The sequence below is a fragment of the Macrosteles quadrilineatus genome, unplaced genomic scaffold (assembly GCF_028750875.1).
Source record: "Macrosteles quadrilineatus isolate MER2022 unplaced genomic scaffold, UCM_ALF_1.0 Scaffold_3__2_contigs__length_128488019, whole genome shotgun sequence".
Taxonomy (NCBI): domain Eukaryota; kingdom Metazoa; phylum Arthropoda; class Insecta; order Hemiptera; family Cicadellidae; genus Macrosteles; species Macrosteles quadrilineatus.
The window spans coordinates 102,792,120-102,807,342 of record NW_026542596.1 but is presented as its reverse complement, the minus strand read 5'-3'; the positions used below and the strand labels follow the sequence as shown (position 1 = coordinate 102,807,342).

Genomic DNA, 15,223 nt, shown 5'->3' with positions numbered 1-15,223 from the left:
GCTCCCTTCTCTTCACCTAATTTGTTGGTATGAATGACGTCATTGCTCTAACATGCAGTGTAGCCGTAAGGAAATTTTGTTTTAAACAAAAAAATTGCTATTATGCTGTATACTGTATGAACATAGATTATGGAATGAAGCATATTTGTATAAAGATAAAAGGCTATGATCTTGGCTGGTGTTGGAATGATGACTGCATTAAAAATATAATAATTTTGAGTAATAGGCTACCATTGATAAAACATATTCCCTTAAAAATGTATTATTATAAAAGCATACAAATTAATATCATTTATGACCGGAGTGGATTTTGTCCACGACCACCTGTAATTTTGTCTTGATTTATCTTTGAATTTGTTATCACCTAAGGAGTCCACAACCTCTGTACTCTTTAACCTAGTCAAGGATATCTCCGACGCATTTGATTTGAATCTATTGATTCTGTCAATCTCAGTCTTTGTGATCTAAGCAAGGCGTTCAACGCCATGATATCCTCCTTGACAAAGCACGTCAAGTAAGGCATCACTGGACTGGAGGAGTCGTCCACGAATCACTAGCTAACTATTTGGAAAACAGGAAACAAATTGTTTCACTACATGGAGCTTCCTTTAGCATCAAGGAAATGTGCCAGCGCCATATGGCATAACTCAATAACTCATTTATTTAACCAAAAATAACAATTACATGCATTGGTCATGTCATTGGGCATCCCCCAACGTTCAATATTGAGTCCTATGTCCTGTTCTTAATAAAGATCACCGATCCATCCCTTAACAGGCGGGCGCTCTTCTTCACAACCTGAAAGTCCTACAGAGGGAGCATTTCCATTGAATAAATCCAAAGCGAAAGGTTTCTATTAGACGCCTGCAGATATGAAAATAAACCACCTAACCCTCAAAAAATTCCTACAAAAGTTTTTTTTCGTTTTTTGGTAGGGTTAGGTGTGCTGATCAACATACCAAAAGTTTACCAAAGTTTGACAACTGGAAAGGCCTCAATTTCAAGATGGCGTCCAAGATGGTGTCAAATATCAAACTTCTATAAATTTCATCCCAAAGATGTAGTTAGAGGCTACTTATTCGTTTTAACGGTGCCTAAACTTAAATGAAACAAATACATTATACATAAATTTCAATTTAAAACAAAAGGTCACAATATTTTATCATGTTTGAGTAGTTATAGTATTATTTTTATCTCAAACAGCCTAATAAAAACTAGGCTCTCATTTATTTTTCAATTGTCTTATTTTAAATTGTTGTAAAAACGTTCACCTAATTTTAGACAAAATCATTAAGTAAACATCCCTAATGATACATTTTTATTAAAAAAAACCTCACAAAATAAAACGTATATCATTTAATTAAAGTAAAACGAAAATGGCTATGTTCAAAATATTTTGATTGTAAACAGTGAGGTTGACATTTTTATAGTTTTTTTTTCTTCAGTAGGCCTACTTGTTTAGGGCACCAGACCTTAAATATTACATGTAAAATACATTAAAAGGGGATAAATGTAATAATAAATAGGCTTACTACCTAGCAGAAGTCTACTGAAATAAAGAAATTTCATACTTTTACTGAATTCAGCATGAAAATAGTACAGTTTTTTTTCAGGTAAGTGTTTTGTAAATAAATTTCACATTTACAATTGCCTAACTTGTTTATTGTTTACGAGTTCTGATATCGTAAACAATACTAAATGTCCTACAGAAGATTTATATTGTTCTACAGACACTGTACAAGTTCGTAAAAAGGGAGTTGAAGGAATAAACAAAGCAGGTTTAGAAAGAGGAGAAGAATTAATTGTGTGTGTACCCAGAAGATAAAGTTTACGCGAAATGCAGACATCGGTATATTAATAAGGACATACAAATTTAAGCTGGGAATAAATTAGAAACGTTGAATAAAATAAAAAGGAATATGGAATAAAAAGGGAGTTGAAGGAATGAACAAAGCAGGTTTAGAAAGAGGAGGAGAATTAATTGTGTGTGTACCCAGAAGATAAAGTTCACGCGAAATGCAGACATCGGTATATTAATAAGGACATACAAATTTAAGCTGGGAATAAATTAGAAACGTTAAAGTGAAGCACTAGGGTATCTCGGTTCCTTTAACAACCAAACAGACTGTCTCTTCTGCGGTACTGCAGTCGCAGAAAGAAGTTATAGTGCTAGCTGTGTAAAGACAGAAGAATTTGTAAAAACAATAATTGCCTGCTTTATTAGTCGATTGGACGAATGGGCGGTTATTGTGAGAGGAAGAATATAATATTACGGACATGATCTGATCGCCGCTAACTGTGTTTACCACCACTCCTGTAGCAGTAACTTTCGTTCTGGCTTTAGGTACCAGTTCAGTTTCAAAATGGACAAACTGCGAAAAAGTAAGCCCAGACGACTCAGAAATGAAGATCCAGAACAAGCATTCCTGAAAATATGTAGATATTTAGAAACCAATGATGATGAACAGCTAACAATATCTCACGTATAAAAAAAATTGGAAATTTCTTGAAAGAGAAGGTTCACAACCGTTTGGAAGAAGTTATTTAAAAGAAAAGCTAAAACAGAAGTATAGAAATAACCTTTATTTTTCTGAAGGATATGGTCTTCTAGATATTGTCAAAATGAGGGAAATCAAATATTCTTAGATCCTATTTCAGCACACTTGAAAAGGACGAGGAATCCCAGAAAAAGGCTATCATTGAAACACCTTAGGATACTCACCGTCTTAGGATTGATATAAAGGCCTCCACTCTGTCCGTTACAGACCAGTATCCAAGTGAGAAATTCCTGAATCTGGATTCCGCCCTTTCTTTCATAACTGAATGCTTGCAGACTTTGTTAAAATGGTGTTTTAGTAGGCAAAAATACAGATCGTAAGAACGCAGGAATTGGTCAAGCCATCATCTAAGCAGCCCGACCACGCACTGTTGTTGCTCCTTTACAAATCGGTTTTGCAGTTCAGGTACACCATCTATATTGATCTCAATTTCTTGTCGATACTTTACATGCCATAGGATTTAGTTCTTCATACAAAGTCAGCATTCCAGAGGCTTATTAGCAGAAATGCAACGATTGAAGATTGGGAAAATTTGTTTCTAACTCCGAACCAAGCTAGGACTGACATAGAGATGCTCGGAAGCGGCAGTTTTATGTGGGGGCAGAAGTGCCGATTCCCTAACTCATTGCGCTGTAAACTCTTTAAGTAAAAAGATTGTTTCTGCTCCCTACATCATTTGTTACTCCAGAGCAACTTCCTCCAACCGAGTCATTAACAAAATACCATTGCCTAAGAGTGTATTTTTAAATCATGAATTGGACTGGAATGGATAAAAATATGAATGCTATTAATTTGGGATGGAAACTAGAGAGCAATAAGTATGTACCAATAATGACTAATAAACCTGTTGCACCAGAAAGTCTTCTACATATTCTACACTGCATGTCGAACATTCGATGCAGTTGCACAAGATATGGACTACCATGCACGTCTGCATGTGGACTGTGCCAAACCGAAAACTGTGAAAATAAATTCAATGAGTCTGGGTTGAAGAAGTTGACAATGAATACTTGTAAATGTGTTGTTTTTTAAAAAATTAAACTTTTGTTGTCATATTAAATGTGTTGTTTGCATTCAGTGGCCCTGAAAACATATAGGTAGACACTAGTATTACTTTTCTAGGACAAAAATTGCAGGCGTTAGGTAATTTACACCATATTGGACGCCATCTTGAAATTAAGGCATTTCCGGTGGTCAAACTTTGGTAAACTTTTAGTATGTTGATCAGTACATATAATAATACAGAAAACCGCAGAAATACCTCTTGAAGGAATTTTTTGAGGGTAAAACTATAATTTCCGCCGTCTATATATTGAATCGTCTCAAAAACAGGGAATTGAGGACGATGCGGTCAACCTCTCTCTGGCCTCTGGTTAAGGTTCTGTGTCCTCAACACACTCCTCAAGGACGTGATTGAGCCATGTAAACGAGATCATCTTGAAAATTAAGAAGTTAAACGGGGCAAAGCCCGCGGGTTACATCTAGTCTATATATATAAAAGGCAAAGCCCTCACTGACTCACTGACTGGACTAACTGACTCACTCACTCATCACTAATTCTCTTACTTCCCATTTACCTAGGAGGCTGAAATTTGGTACACTGATTCTTTAGGCATTAAATAGGAAAACTAAGCTGTTTTTATTCTGATCGGACTCTCGGGCTCCGCCCCAGTGGCTCTGGAGTTTCCCATGTTAACCTTATGAGTACTAGAGTACTCATATTTAAATGAAATTAATGAATCTTAACAGCTGTTTCAATTACAAGTTGGTTCTGTTCTATGATGTTCAATAGCATTAAAGCTACAAGGATTACCAACAGGGTGCAGCACTATTATTTCTTTTACCCTTATGGGTGATTTCCTGTTAAAGGGAACATTCATTATTATCGATGATTTTTTTCTCGATATATCGATATTAACAAATTGAAACATATCAGTTGACAACTACGAAAAATATTGTTCAGTATCAACAAACATTAATGAAATGAAACTGTTCTAAAAAAGAAAATAACCTAACATAACTAACCAAACTTGCTGTAACATTTAAAAATTCCGTGTTTATAACTTGCCTTTTGTATTCAAACCCAAACGGAATTTTTTAATGGTACTGCAAGTTTGGTTGGTTATGTTAGGTTAGCTTAGAAACAGTTTCATTTCTTCCATATAATAGACTATTTTAGCCTGAACAACATCAGTTAGTTGTTGTCAATTTGTAATGGATCGGAAAACCAAAACATCGATATATCGAGAAAAAAATCATCGATAATAATAAATGTTCCCTTTAACAGGAAAGTACCAAAAAGAACAATACGCCCCTCTAAAAATCAGACACTTATATGGGAGTATGTTTTATCTATGCTTATATTCAAACTGTTGATAGCTGAACAACGAAGAAATTATAAGGAGAATATTAAATCAATGACAAAGGCTATTGAAACATAATATTACCATTTTGTTGATAGTAACCAATTTATTTCGTCAGAGTGGCTATTCTGACAATTGTTTTCTTGTTCTTCTTTCTTCCTCCTGCCTCTGCCTTCTTTCTCTCTCGGCAATCTTCCTTTTCGGCGAGTCGGCTGGCAACGTGGACAAGAATTTAGCTCTATACGAAGTAAATTTTCTTGAAGATGTCAGAAACTTTGCAAATCAGAGGAACCTTGCGGGGTCACAGTGACTGGGTTACCCAAATTGCCACCAACCCCAAGTACCCTGACATGATTTTGTCTTGTTCGCGAGGTAAGTTCTAGTTATAGGGCTAGCCTAACCTCTCAAATGCACGCTATGTCTGTTGACTCATTAGGCCTATAAGTAATGTTTTAGGGAGTGTTGCTGGAAGTCAAATGTTGGGTAGATGAAATAATTTATATTTGTGCCGATTGGTAAAAAAATCGGATACACTTCCATATCTGTTGGCACAAACGACCGAATGACAATATCGATCGATATTTCGATTGTTCGATATGTTTTTTGGCTGGTTAGGTTAACCTAACCTAACTACATAAACGATATATCGAATTAAACAATCGAATAATCAATATTACTCAATTGGTTGTTTGTGCCAACAGATATGGAAGTGTAGGCCTACCCAAAAAAACTAAGTTAGTAGGCCTACAGCGTCTGCAGGTCAAAATCCCTTTGAGTCAAATAATAATGTAGGCTTGTGTGAACCTGGCAATAACTCCAGCAATAAGTAGTGAGGGCGCCCGATAAAATCTATTGCTGGCCGTTTTGCGGGAAAATACGGCCGCGTACCAAATTACCGATAATGTTATCAGATAGAGGACACTTAACGGACACAACAGTATCAATATCATGTACCTGGGGGAAAAGTTAGGGGTGTAAAATCGGTAATAAGTATTGCGTGCGCCCGATAGGCTAAAATATTGCTGGACGTTTTGCAAAAAAATATGGCCGCGTAGTCTTAAATATACAAGCCTACCATATTACCGATAATGTCACCAACTTAGAGGACAATTTAACGGACACGACAGTATCAATATCATGTACCTGGGGGAAAAGTTAGGGGGGGGGGGTAAAGTCGGCAATAAGTATTGCGCGCGCTTGATAAAATCTATATTGCTGTATGTTTTGCGGAAAAATACGGCCGCGTACTATATTACCGACTGGCGGAGCGAGCTGGCGTAGTGGTTAGAGCACGAGACTTTAGTTCCTGAGGTCCCGGGTTCGATCCCCGTCATACAGGTTATTGGCAGTGCTGGGGGTAGGGGTGCTGTGAGTAGCAAGACAGGGGTAGCGGATTTTATCGCCCTGGAATTTAACCCCTGGGCAAACGTGACGTCACAAATCAGGGGGTAAAATTCCGGCCGCGAACCTTTAGTTTTGCGACATCAGCTCGATAGATTAAACGCGGAATTAAACATATATTTTCACGGTTGTGAATTTAATCAGAACACACTAAATTATTAAACCTAGAGTGTACGGCCCAGATTAAGTTTTAATTTAATAGTAAACTATTTATTATTAAGTACGATATCTTAATTTATTTGTACAGTAACCTCAACTAATCGAACAGGTTTTTAATTTAAATTTTGAGATTCGAGAATTAGGATTTGGTCTTTAAAGCTAACTGTTGGTTAATATGACGTTTAAACAAACTTTAGAATGGTAATTGACTCAAAGATTTCTTTAATGATTTATCATACAACCGTGGTAAACAATGTTTTTCGTTACTATTGCAACAATAACAAAATCCTACCTCATTTTAATTTTGTTTTGTACATTTTTTTTGTAGTGTTTATTTGCGGACGATCCCTTTTTACCATAGGCATAGTGAATTTCATCAACCAACATATGCCTTATTGGGAATTAATTAATTGTTTACGAATATGCTTCTTCTTTCTAGGAATTTTAGCATTTCCGATCCCATTTTCGCAACGGGAACAATACGCTAAACTCTAATGATGTTACTTTTAGGCTTTAAATAAATAAATACCATGTCGTGTAACGAAAACTTTGCTTGTATCTTGTATTTCAAATTTTTGTCAATGAGTTCTGTACTGTAGCCTACTGTATTACTATAGATTTGGAAAGCATAGATTAATATTAGCCTACTATAGGTATTAAAATAAGTATTTTTATGACTCTTGCCTAAGACTATAATTCATTCCATTGAAGAGGCCTATTTGACTTTACCATGTTTTGGGTTTATTAGTGACTTTTCTATCATCATCATCAATAGTCAAGAAAAATTGTATCAGCAATCTGACACATACTTTAACTCCCATTAGCTTGTCAATCATGTATTAGTGGTAGGAGTAACTAACTGTGATATTCTTTATGAAAATCACAAAAGATGCAATTTTAGAGTTAACTGGCAAATAAGTACCTAACCCAAATGTTAATATTTAGTACTGGCTTGAACATAAGGCATGATCACCCGTACTGATATAAAAAATCAGCTGTTTATGACTTCCAATGCTATTCTTACGGAGAACATTTCACGTCATATTAAACCTTTTATTGACACTTTTGGTATTCCACTATTTTCCCCGCCGTCCCGGAGTAATTGCTTTTTATATAAGACCACTCCTATATGTCTTTAACTTTCCAGACTTTCAAGGAATCGCCTTACAAAATTAAAAACATGACTAATGTCTTGTAGGAACAGAAGCACCTAAAAACCCCAATAAAAAAAATCAATTAGGCCTATTTACTCAAGACTGAATACAAGATGTATTGACCAACATGTTGACCTATCTATGCATTTCATATGTAAAAAATGATGAATAAATGTCTTATGTCTTATTGTTGTAAATTAAACAAACTAAGGAACAATTAATTACTGTCATAATATACCTGTACACAATTTTTTCATTTTGATTTCAGTTAAGCCTTCGAATCACTGATCAATACGTGTACTGGTGAAATTACCTACTGTCAAGTGATCCTTTTGACCTTGAAAGGCGACCGGTTTCGATCCTCGATGAAATGAAATGAAATATTTTTTGTATTTCTTTACTTTCAGTTGCTTATTCTTTGGTCTCACATTCCATATAGTTCAGAAACATTAAGCATGATAGGCCTACTGTATATAATAGAATATCGATTGAGAAACAAAAAATTACATGTAATAAAAAAATTAATTAGCACTCATCACTAGTCTGCTGAATTGTGATAACTGAAAATCGTTGGAATTAAAACCGCAGCTACATGATACAGTAGTTGGTACGCCTGCAGCGGCCTCCACAGCTGGGTGTGCCGCTCCACACATCCCCACTTAAAAGACGACTAAATGAGCTGTCAGTCAGGTCAATTGTCTACTAAGGGGATTCTCGTATTTAATAATTTGGTTTTACAAGCCGGACAACAGGACTGATGTTGAAATAACTTAACTGATATTAACGATTTAATTAATAAGACAGTCTAGTGGCCTGACGACGAAGTAAATTGCCAATCTACTGGTGGCCCCGACCCCCTTTCATTTCATGGAAATTCTATGACATCTGGTAGTTATTTTGATAATTATGAACTATTCATATACAAAAACAGATCATGATTTGCTTATGGCCCCAACAGTGTATGCTGTGAACAATTGTACTCGCTTTTGGTGTTCAAGAGGTTAACCATTAGTCCTTACAAAATGGTTTGTTCCAGACAAGACCTTGATTGTATGGAAATTGATCCGTGACGAGGCTAACTACGGAACTCCTCAGAAGCGGCTGCACGGTCACTCTCATTTTGTCAGTGACGTTGTGTTGTCTTCTGACGGTAACTACGCCCTCTCTGGCTCCTGGGACAAGACCCTCCGTCTGTGGGATTTAGCGGCCGGAAAGACCACGAGGAGGTTTGAAGATCACACCAAGGTGGGAAAAGGCTCATGAAGCTTTTTTTTATACACCTTTTTTTATATTGTGAAGAAATTGGCGTATGGTAAAAATGAGCCTGAAGCTTTTTTTTATTAATTTTTTTTATGTAAATGAAGAGGATGAGATCATATCAGGTAAAATGGTTTTAAATTGTTGATGAATTTGGCCCAGCTAGACTCAAACTTCCATCGACAACCTCTCTTAGTTGGTTGTGATTGTGATTTTCAGATCTTAAAATGTAGATACAAATCTTACTGGTCTTGGTGTGATACAGTAGTTGGTACACCTGCAGCGGCCTCCACAGCTGGGCCGCTCCACACATCCCTACCTAAAAGACGACCAAATGAGCTGTCAGTCGGGTCAATTGTCTACTAAGGGGATTCTCGTATTTAATAATTTGGTTTTACAAGCCAGTCAACAAGACTGATGTTGAAATAACTTAATTAACTGATGTTAACAATATAATTTAAAATTGATTTGGAACTTCCAAATTGTGTTTTAGGTTGTGAAGGTTTAAAGTAGGCTACCAAAATAATTTTCATAGATTATTTTTATTGTAGATAATTATTTTGTATAACGTTTTGACAATATGCTCTGCAGGCATAAACGTTTTTTACCCTATATTTTTCAAGAAACTGAACTGAGGTGGGTAGGTCTAGCTTAATTGCTCTTGTTCCACAGGATGTATTGAGCGTGGCTTTCTCTGTAGACAACCGTCAGATCGTCTCAGGCAGCCGAGACAAGACCATCAAGTTGTGGAACACCCTGGCCGAGTGTAAATACACCATCCAGGTAAGTGTCAAACTTCATTCATTTTGTGACAAGAATTGTTCTATTACTTAGTCTCTACAATACATATACTATATTTACTCATTTCCTATACCTATTTACTCATTTTAGAGTGAGACAATGATAAAGCTTAAGTGCTGAAATCAGCTGTTTCACTCCGGAGCGGTCTAATCACTTCAAACACTATGTTACTATTTTTTTTTTAAAGCTACTGTATGATGCATAATTTTTCACAATGATTTTAAGTGATTGTACGGATATGGGACTGACAGTAGCTAAAATACATTTATTCCTACTTTTTTGTTTTCAAACTAACCTGGTATTGTTTCCTATAGTACTTAGGCCCCCTACTCTTATCTCATTTAAATGAATCAGATCACATTGTTGTTGCAGAAATATTTGATGAATCCCAGTCATAAGTCATAAGTAATTTATTCAGCCAAATCAACCAAATACAATTAGTGTTTGCTATGTCAATATAAACTAAAATAAACTGGGGTAAAACTAAAATACACAACTTCTTAGGTAGGCCTATTTAACATTTGTAAAACTATTTACAAGTTGTGACTTGTAGTCATGTTTTATTGTATTTTTTATAGTGTGATTTAATAGTATTATAGTCCATGTTTCTATTTATTATTTATAGCCAGGCCTATCTATCTTTTATCATGGTTCTAAGTTTAATTAATGGTGCAAAAAAATAAGTCAATCAATGATTGTGGTATTTTCTTATAATAAACAATTTGTAATCTCTTTTACCTTTTCAGTTGTAATGTACTTTATAGCTACTGGATGATGCATAACTAAGATATAGTTGATTACACATGATTTTACGGATATGGGACTGACAGTAGCTGCATTACATGTTTATATACTTTTTTAATTTTTTTATTGTATTGAACTAACTTAACATTGTTAGTATTGTCAGATTTAAAGGGACAAAAAAATAAGTGAAATAACAAAATGGCGGCTGTGTGATTAACTAAGGAGTTCCAGATAATTTAAGCTAACTAAACAAAAGGAAACTTTACTTATTTAAAATATTACAAATAAAGACTTATTATTAAAACATCTTCCAATTGTTTCTGTATCAACATTGTTATCAGGTGAAACATACTTGTATACATTTTGTTTCGCCTTCACCATTTAGTAGTAATCTAATTCAGTTAATTTATTTACGGTAGAGCATAAATCAGCTGACAACACACGCTTAATTGAGTACATAAACATTTTTTCAGTCGTATAATATGACAGACACAAAATACAACAAAACAAATAAAAGAAGAACAAAATTATCTGTGAGAAATCAGCCAATTTGTGATTTAAGTATAACAATAAAAAAATTACCTACCTAAGTTTATTAGGTTCAAAGCGCAGGATTAATGTAGGCCTACAGTTAAAGTAGGGGAGATATCATGATTAGGCCCTAAATAAAGAACCTAGCCTCTGAGATTTCCACTACACTACAAAGGGGAAACGCCTGAAAGTGGATTCCATATGAAAACATGGATTGGTTGCCAATAAAAAGACAATTTGATTCTGAATATTCTGATACCAACCAAAGAAGCAAGTATAAAGTCCAATGTTTGAATGATAAAATATTTTTATATGATTGGTTTGATACTGAATGATGCATTAACTTTTAATAACATGATGTTTTATGATTGTACGGATATGGGCCTGACAGTAGAAAACCAAAAACATGAGACTTGCTTAAACATTGAACAGTTTATTTTCTTGCAAATTCTTGTATAGGCCTAATAATTATTAAATTTATTATGGATTCAACAAGATTAACTCAAATGTAGGTAATATCACTTGACAATATTCCAGGATGACGGTCACAGTGATTGGGTGTCTTGTGTCCGCTTCTCTCCGAACCACTCCAACCCTATCATCGTCTCCGCAGGATGGGACAAAGTTGTTAAGGTAATTTTAGTTCCATGACCTTCCTCATGGCTGCTGAATTAAGCTTTTAAATGCTTTAATAAAAATCCATGTTGAATTATTTTATATTTTTACGTCTATTGCAAAGTATGAATATTGTAATGCCCAAGTAAATTTTGTTCTTGTTTATTTTAAGTTACCTATTTTACCTATTACCAATTTGTATTTATAAATATGGTTTGAAACCGGACACCATGCCTTTTATCATCATCAGGTATTAAATAAATTGTCCTGAAAAGAGAAGCAGCTGATCTCAGTCGGTAACAAAGCTGGAAAGTAATTTATTTTAACTCTCCACTCCAGAGAAAATAATTAGTTAAGTTAAAAAGAGATCTTTAATTTATGTGTATAAATATACTCTCAGACCATTCTACATTTAGTTATAACATTGGTCTAGGACAATTATTTTAGCTTTGCATTTTATAATGCACACTATAAATCTTAATTTTAATAGATCTTAATTTTGTCCATGGTAGGATACCAGTAGCCAACAGTATCAGCTGTTGATTTGATATGCAGATGAAAGAAGTGTAAATTGACAGAGGTATCAATTTTGTGAAAAATAAAGAAGTGGATTATGATAGTGTAACACAAGGCAAATTTGTAGTGTGCTTAGTTACATTTTAAATCTGTGGGTTAACAAAGCGGAGTAGAAGGGTCAATTCAGGTGTGGTTAAAGAAATAATTTCTGGAGTAGTTTTAGGGGTTAGTGTTAAGGGCCTAAGTTGATCGTCTAGAAAAATTATTATTTATGTTTTTGTTTTACCAATTTGTTAACATACAACTTATGACATTGAACAGGTTTGGAACCTGACTAACTGCCGTCTGAAGATCAACCACTACGGACACACCGGGTACTTGAACACCGTCACAGTCTCCCCTGATGGCTCTCTGTGCGCTTCTGGCGGAAAGGTACCAACCTGGTTACAATGTACTGAGACAAATGTTAGATTAAGGGATGTTAATATATGAGTTAGATTTGGAGCTACTGAATGATGCATAACTACTTATACATGACATCATGATTGTACGGATATGGGACTGACAGTAGCTGGGTTTCAGTATGATAATATTTTTGTTGGACATCACTCACCTTATTGAAGTCACGAGAACGTAGTCCTTGTCATGTCACAATCATACACAGTTCATTGCACATAAAAATATACAAAAATAAAAATAAAAATAAATCCAAATTTAAAATATCAGACAAAAGTTCTCAACACCGACGTTTCGCCGCACCAAAATCAACGTGCGGCGTTTTCAAGGTTATTCCTCTTCTCTCACAACGATTGCGTGAGAAGAGGAATAACCTTGAAAACGCCGCACGTTGATTTTGGTGCGGCGAAACGTCGGTGTTGAGAACTTTTGTCTGATATTTTAAATTTGGATTTATTTTTATTTTTATTTTTGTATATTTTTATGTGCAATGAACTGTGTATGATTGTGACATGACAAGGACTACGTTCTCGTGACTTCAATAAGGTGAGTGATGCCCAACAAAAATATTATCATGCTGAAGTATTGACCTCACCTAATATACCATGTCGTTTAGGAGTAGCTGGGTTGTTTACACATTGGATGAGAACTAGTGTATTATAGCATTAAAGTAAAACTTAACAAAATTCCAAGGAAAAGATGCGGTTGGTACAGTCAATTCTAAGTAGGAATGTGTGGATTCTCGATAACGATTCTCTATAACACCGGATTCTCTATGCTTGGCCAGTATCGGTATCGAGAACCTGTTGTGAAAAATCAATAATGATATCAGCCACTTCTGTGAAGATTGCGTAATGGTAAAGTTACCACTTTTGCCTTGAGTGGGCATGAAGGTCACGGTTGCTGTAACCGAGGAAGACTACGATGATGTCTACACAACCGTGGGAAACGGTAATTATGTCTACAAGGGTGACAGTCAGAACTTTACCGTGATCACCGAAGATGGTTGATAACGTAAGAAGATGATTATGTTTCAATTATTGCTGTGCGATATTCAGGACTTTGACGAAACCGCAGTGATGATGTTTCCGTGACTGAGGAAGATATTCAGGATTTTCAGTGAATCCGCTAGGCAATGATGACTGTCTTCTTGACCTTGGGAGATGATCACTATACTAAAACGAGTTTGGCTTGATAAAAAATCTCAAAATGGCTTAAATAGAGTTGAAATAAATTAATAAAAGGTTCTTCTTGACATTTTTGTAATACCTGTCAATCCATAAAGAAAAATTTGTTAAAATGTTAAAAAAAGTTAAATTAGTAAGGTCTCTAGATAAACTTACATTTTATCAATGAATATCTACCTATCAAATCTTAAACCTGAACTAAAAGAGGAATATCCTTTAATTGAAGATATAAAATATGTTCTTGTTTTAAAGGGGGTCTTACCTAATATAGTTAGTGTATAAAAGAACTTGCACAACATTTTACAACTTTTCTTAATCTGGGTCTATTCATGTCACTATAACTACACTAACTTGTGAGGTAGATGTACTGTTATGTTCAACAAGCGTTTTATTTTTGCAGGACTGCAAGGCCATGTTGTGGGACTTGAATGATGGCAAGCATCTCCACACTCTGGACCACAACGACATCATCACCGCACTGTGTTTCAGTCCCAACAGATACTGGCTGTGTGCTGCCTTCGGGCCCTACATCAAGATCTGGGTATGTGTCTTTTCAGTGTGATTTGATATTTCCCTAAAGTTCCCAAGTTTAAAAACTATTACTTCATTATTGTCATCAAAATGTTCGTTTTTTTTATCATTTACGTAGGCCACTTAATTTATCCTAGTGTTATCTGGATTGCATTCATAACATTATTCATGTCGACTAACAATTATTTTTATCAAAAACAAAAGCTACCTACTGGATGATGCATAAACTTGATAAAACATGATTTTAACAATGAGTGTTCGGATATGGGCCTGACAGTAGTTGTTAGCATAAATGATACACTTTTCTAGTGTTCTTCTTTCATAGTGTTTGTTACTTATATCACATAAAAGGCAGCAGCGTGTAATAAGTTGTCCTATCAGTTTGAATTTGTTAAGAAATTCAGTAATTAACACCAGCACACTTCTAACAGTGGCAACAACTTCAACACAAAAGATGGAATGATGATTTCTATGAATAATCTCAAGTTACTTTTACATGTGACACACATATTTGACCAATCTTCCAAACCTATGTTGTGCAGGACCTGGAGAGCAAGGACATGGTAGAGGAGTTGAAGCCAGAGGTTGTGTCCTCCAACACATCCAAGGCTGAACCACCTCAGTGTCTGTCCCTGGCCTGGTCCACTGATGGTCAGACTCTGTTTGCTGGATACTCTGACAACATCATCCGAGTGTGGCAGGTCTCTGTCTCCTCACGATAAATTCCAACAATAAATGTCTTTTAATATTTCATTTCGTATTTTTATTTTGTTCCTGACATGACCTGAGTGAATGTAGTATTCTGTGTAAGGTAAAGCCATGTCGTTGATTTGGAAAAGATCGCCTAGCGGGAGAAGAGTTCAGGGTTATAGCTCTGTTATATAGCTTATATAAAACAACAACCACTCCTCTCTCCTATGGCAGTCTCAGCTGTCAGCTTAGTTTGATGA

General features: G+C 35.4%; 1 protein-coding gene across 1 annotated transcript; it reads left to right on the top strand.

The window, feature by feature from the left end:
* Positions 1–5,102: 5,102 nt before the first annotated feature.
* On the top strand, positions 5,103–15,026 carry LOC128990967 (guanine nucleotide-binding protein subunit beta-like protein). Its single transcript, XM_054413652.1, has 7 exons — positions 5,103–5,293; positions 8,672–8,880; positions 9,565–9,675; positions 11,506–11,601; positions 12,421–12,531; positions 14,143–14,283; positions 14,816–15,026. Exons 1-7 carry the CDS (start codon positions 5,185–5,187, stop codon positions 14,993–14,995), a joined length of 957 nt encoding a protein of 318 aa, XP_054269627.1. The 5' UTR covers positions 5,103–5,184; the 3' UTR covers positions 14,996–15,026.
* The last annotated feature ends 197 nt before the right edge of the window (positions 15,027–15,223 follow it).

Excerpts from the sequence above, each read along its gene's own strand:
- LOC128990967 (XM_054413652.1), top strand. The coding sequence starts at position 5,185 with ATGTCAGAAACTTTGCAAATCAGAGGAACCTTGCGGGGTCACAGTGAC. Across the intron at positions 9,676-11,505 it reads AGTGTAAATACACCATCCAG|GATGACGGTCACAGTGATTG; the intron begins GTAAGTGTCAAA and ends ACAATATTCCAG. Across the intron at positions 12,532-14,142 it reads TGTGCGCTTCTGGCGGAAAG|GACTGCAAGGCCATGTTGTG; the intron begins GTACCAACCTGG and ends TTATTTTTGCAG.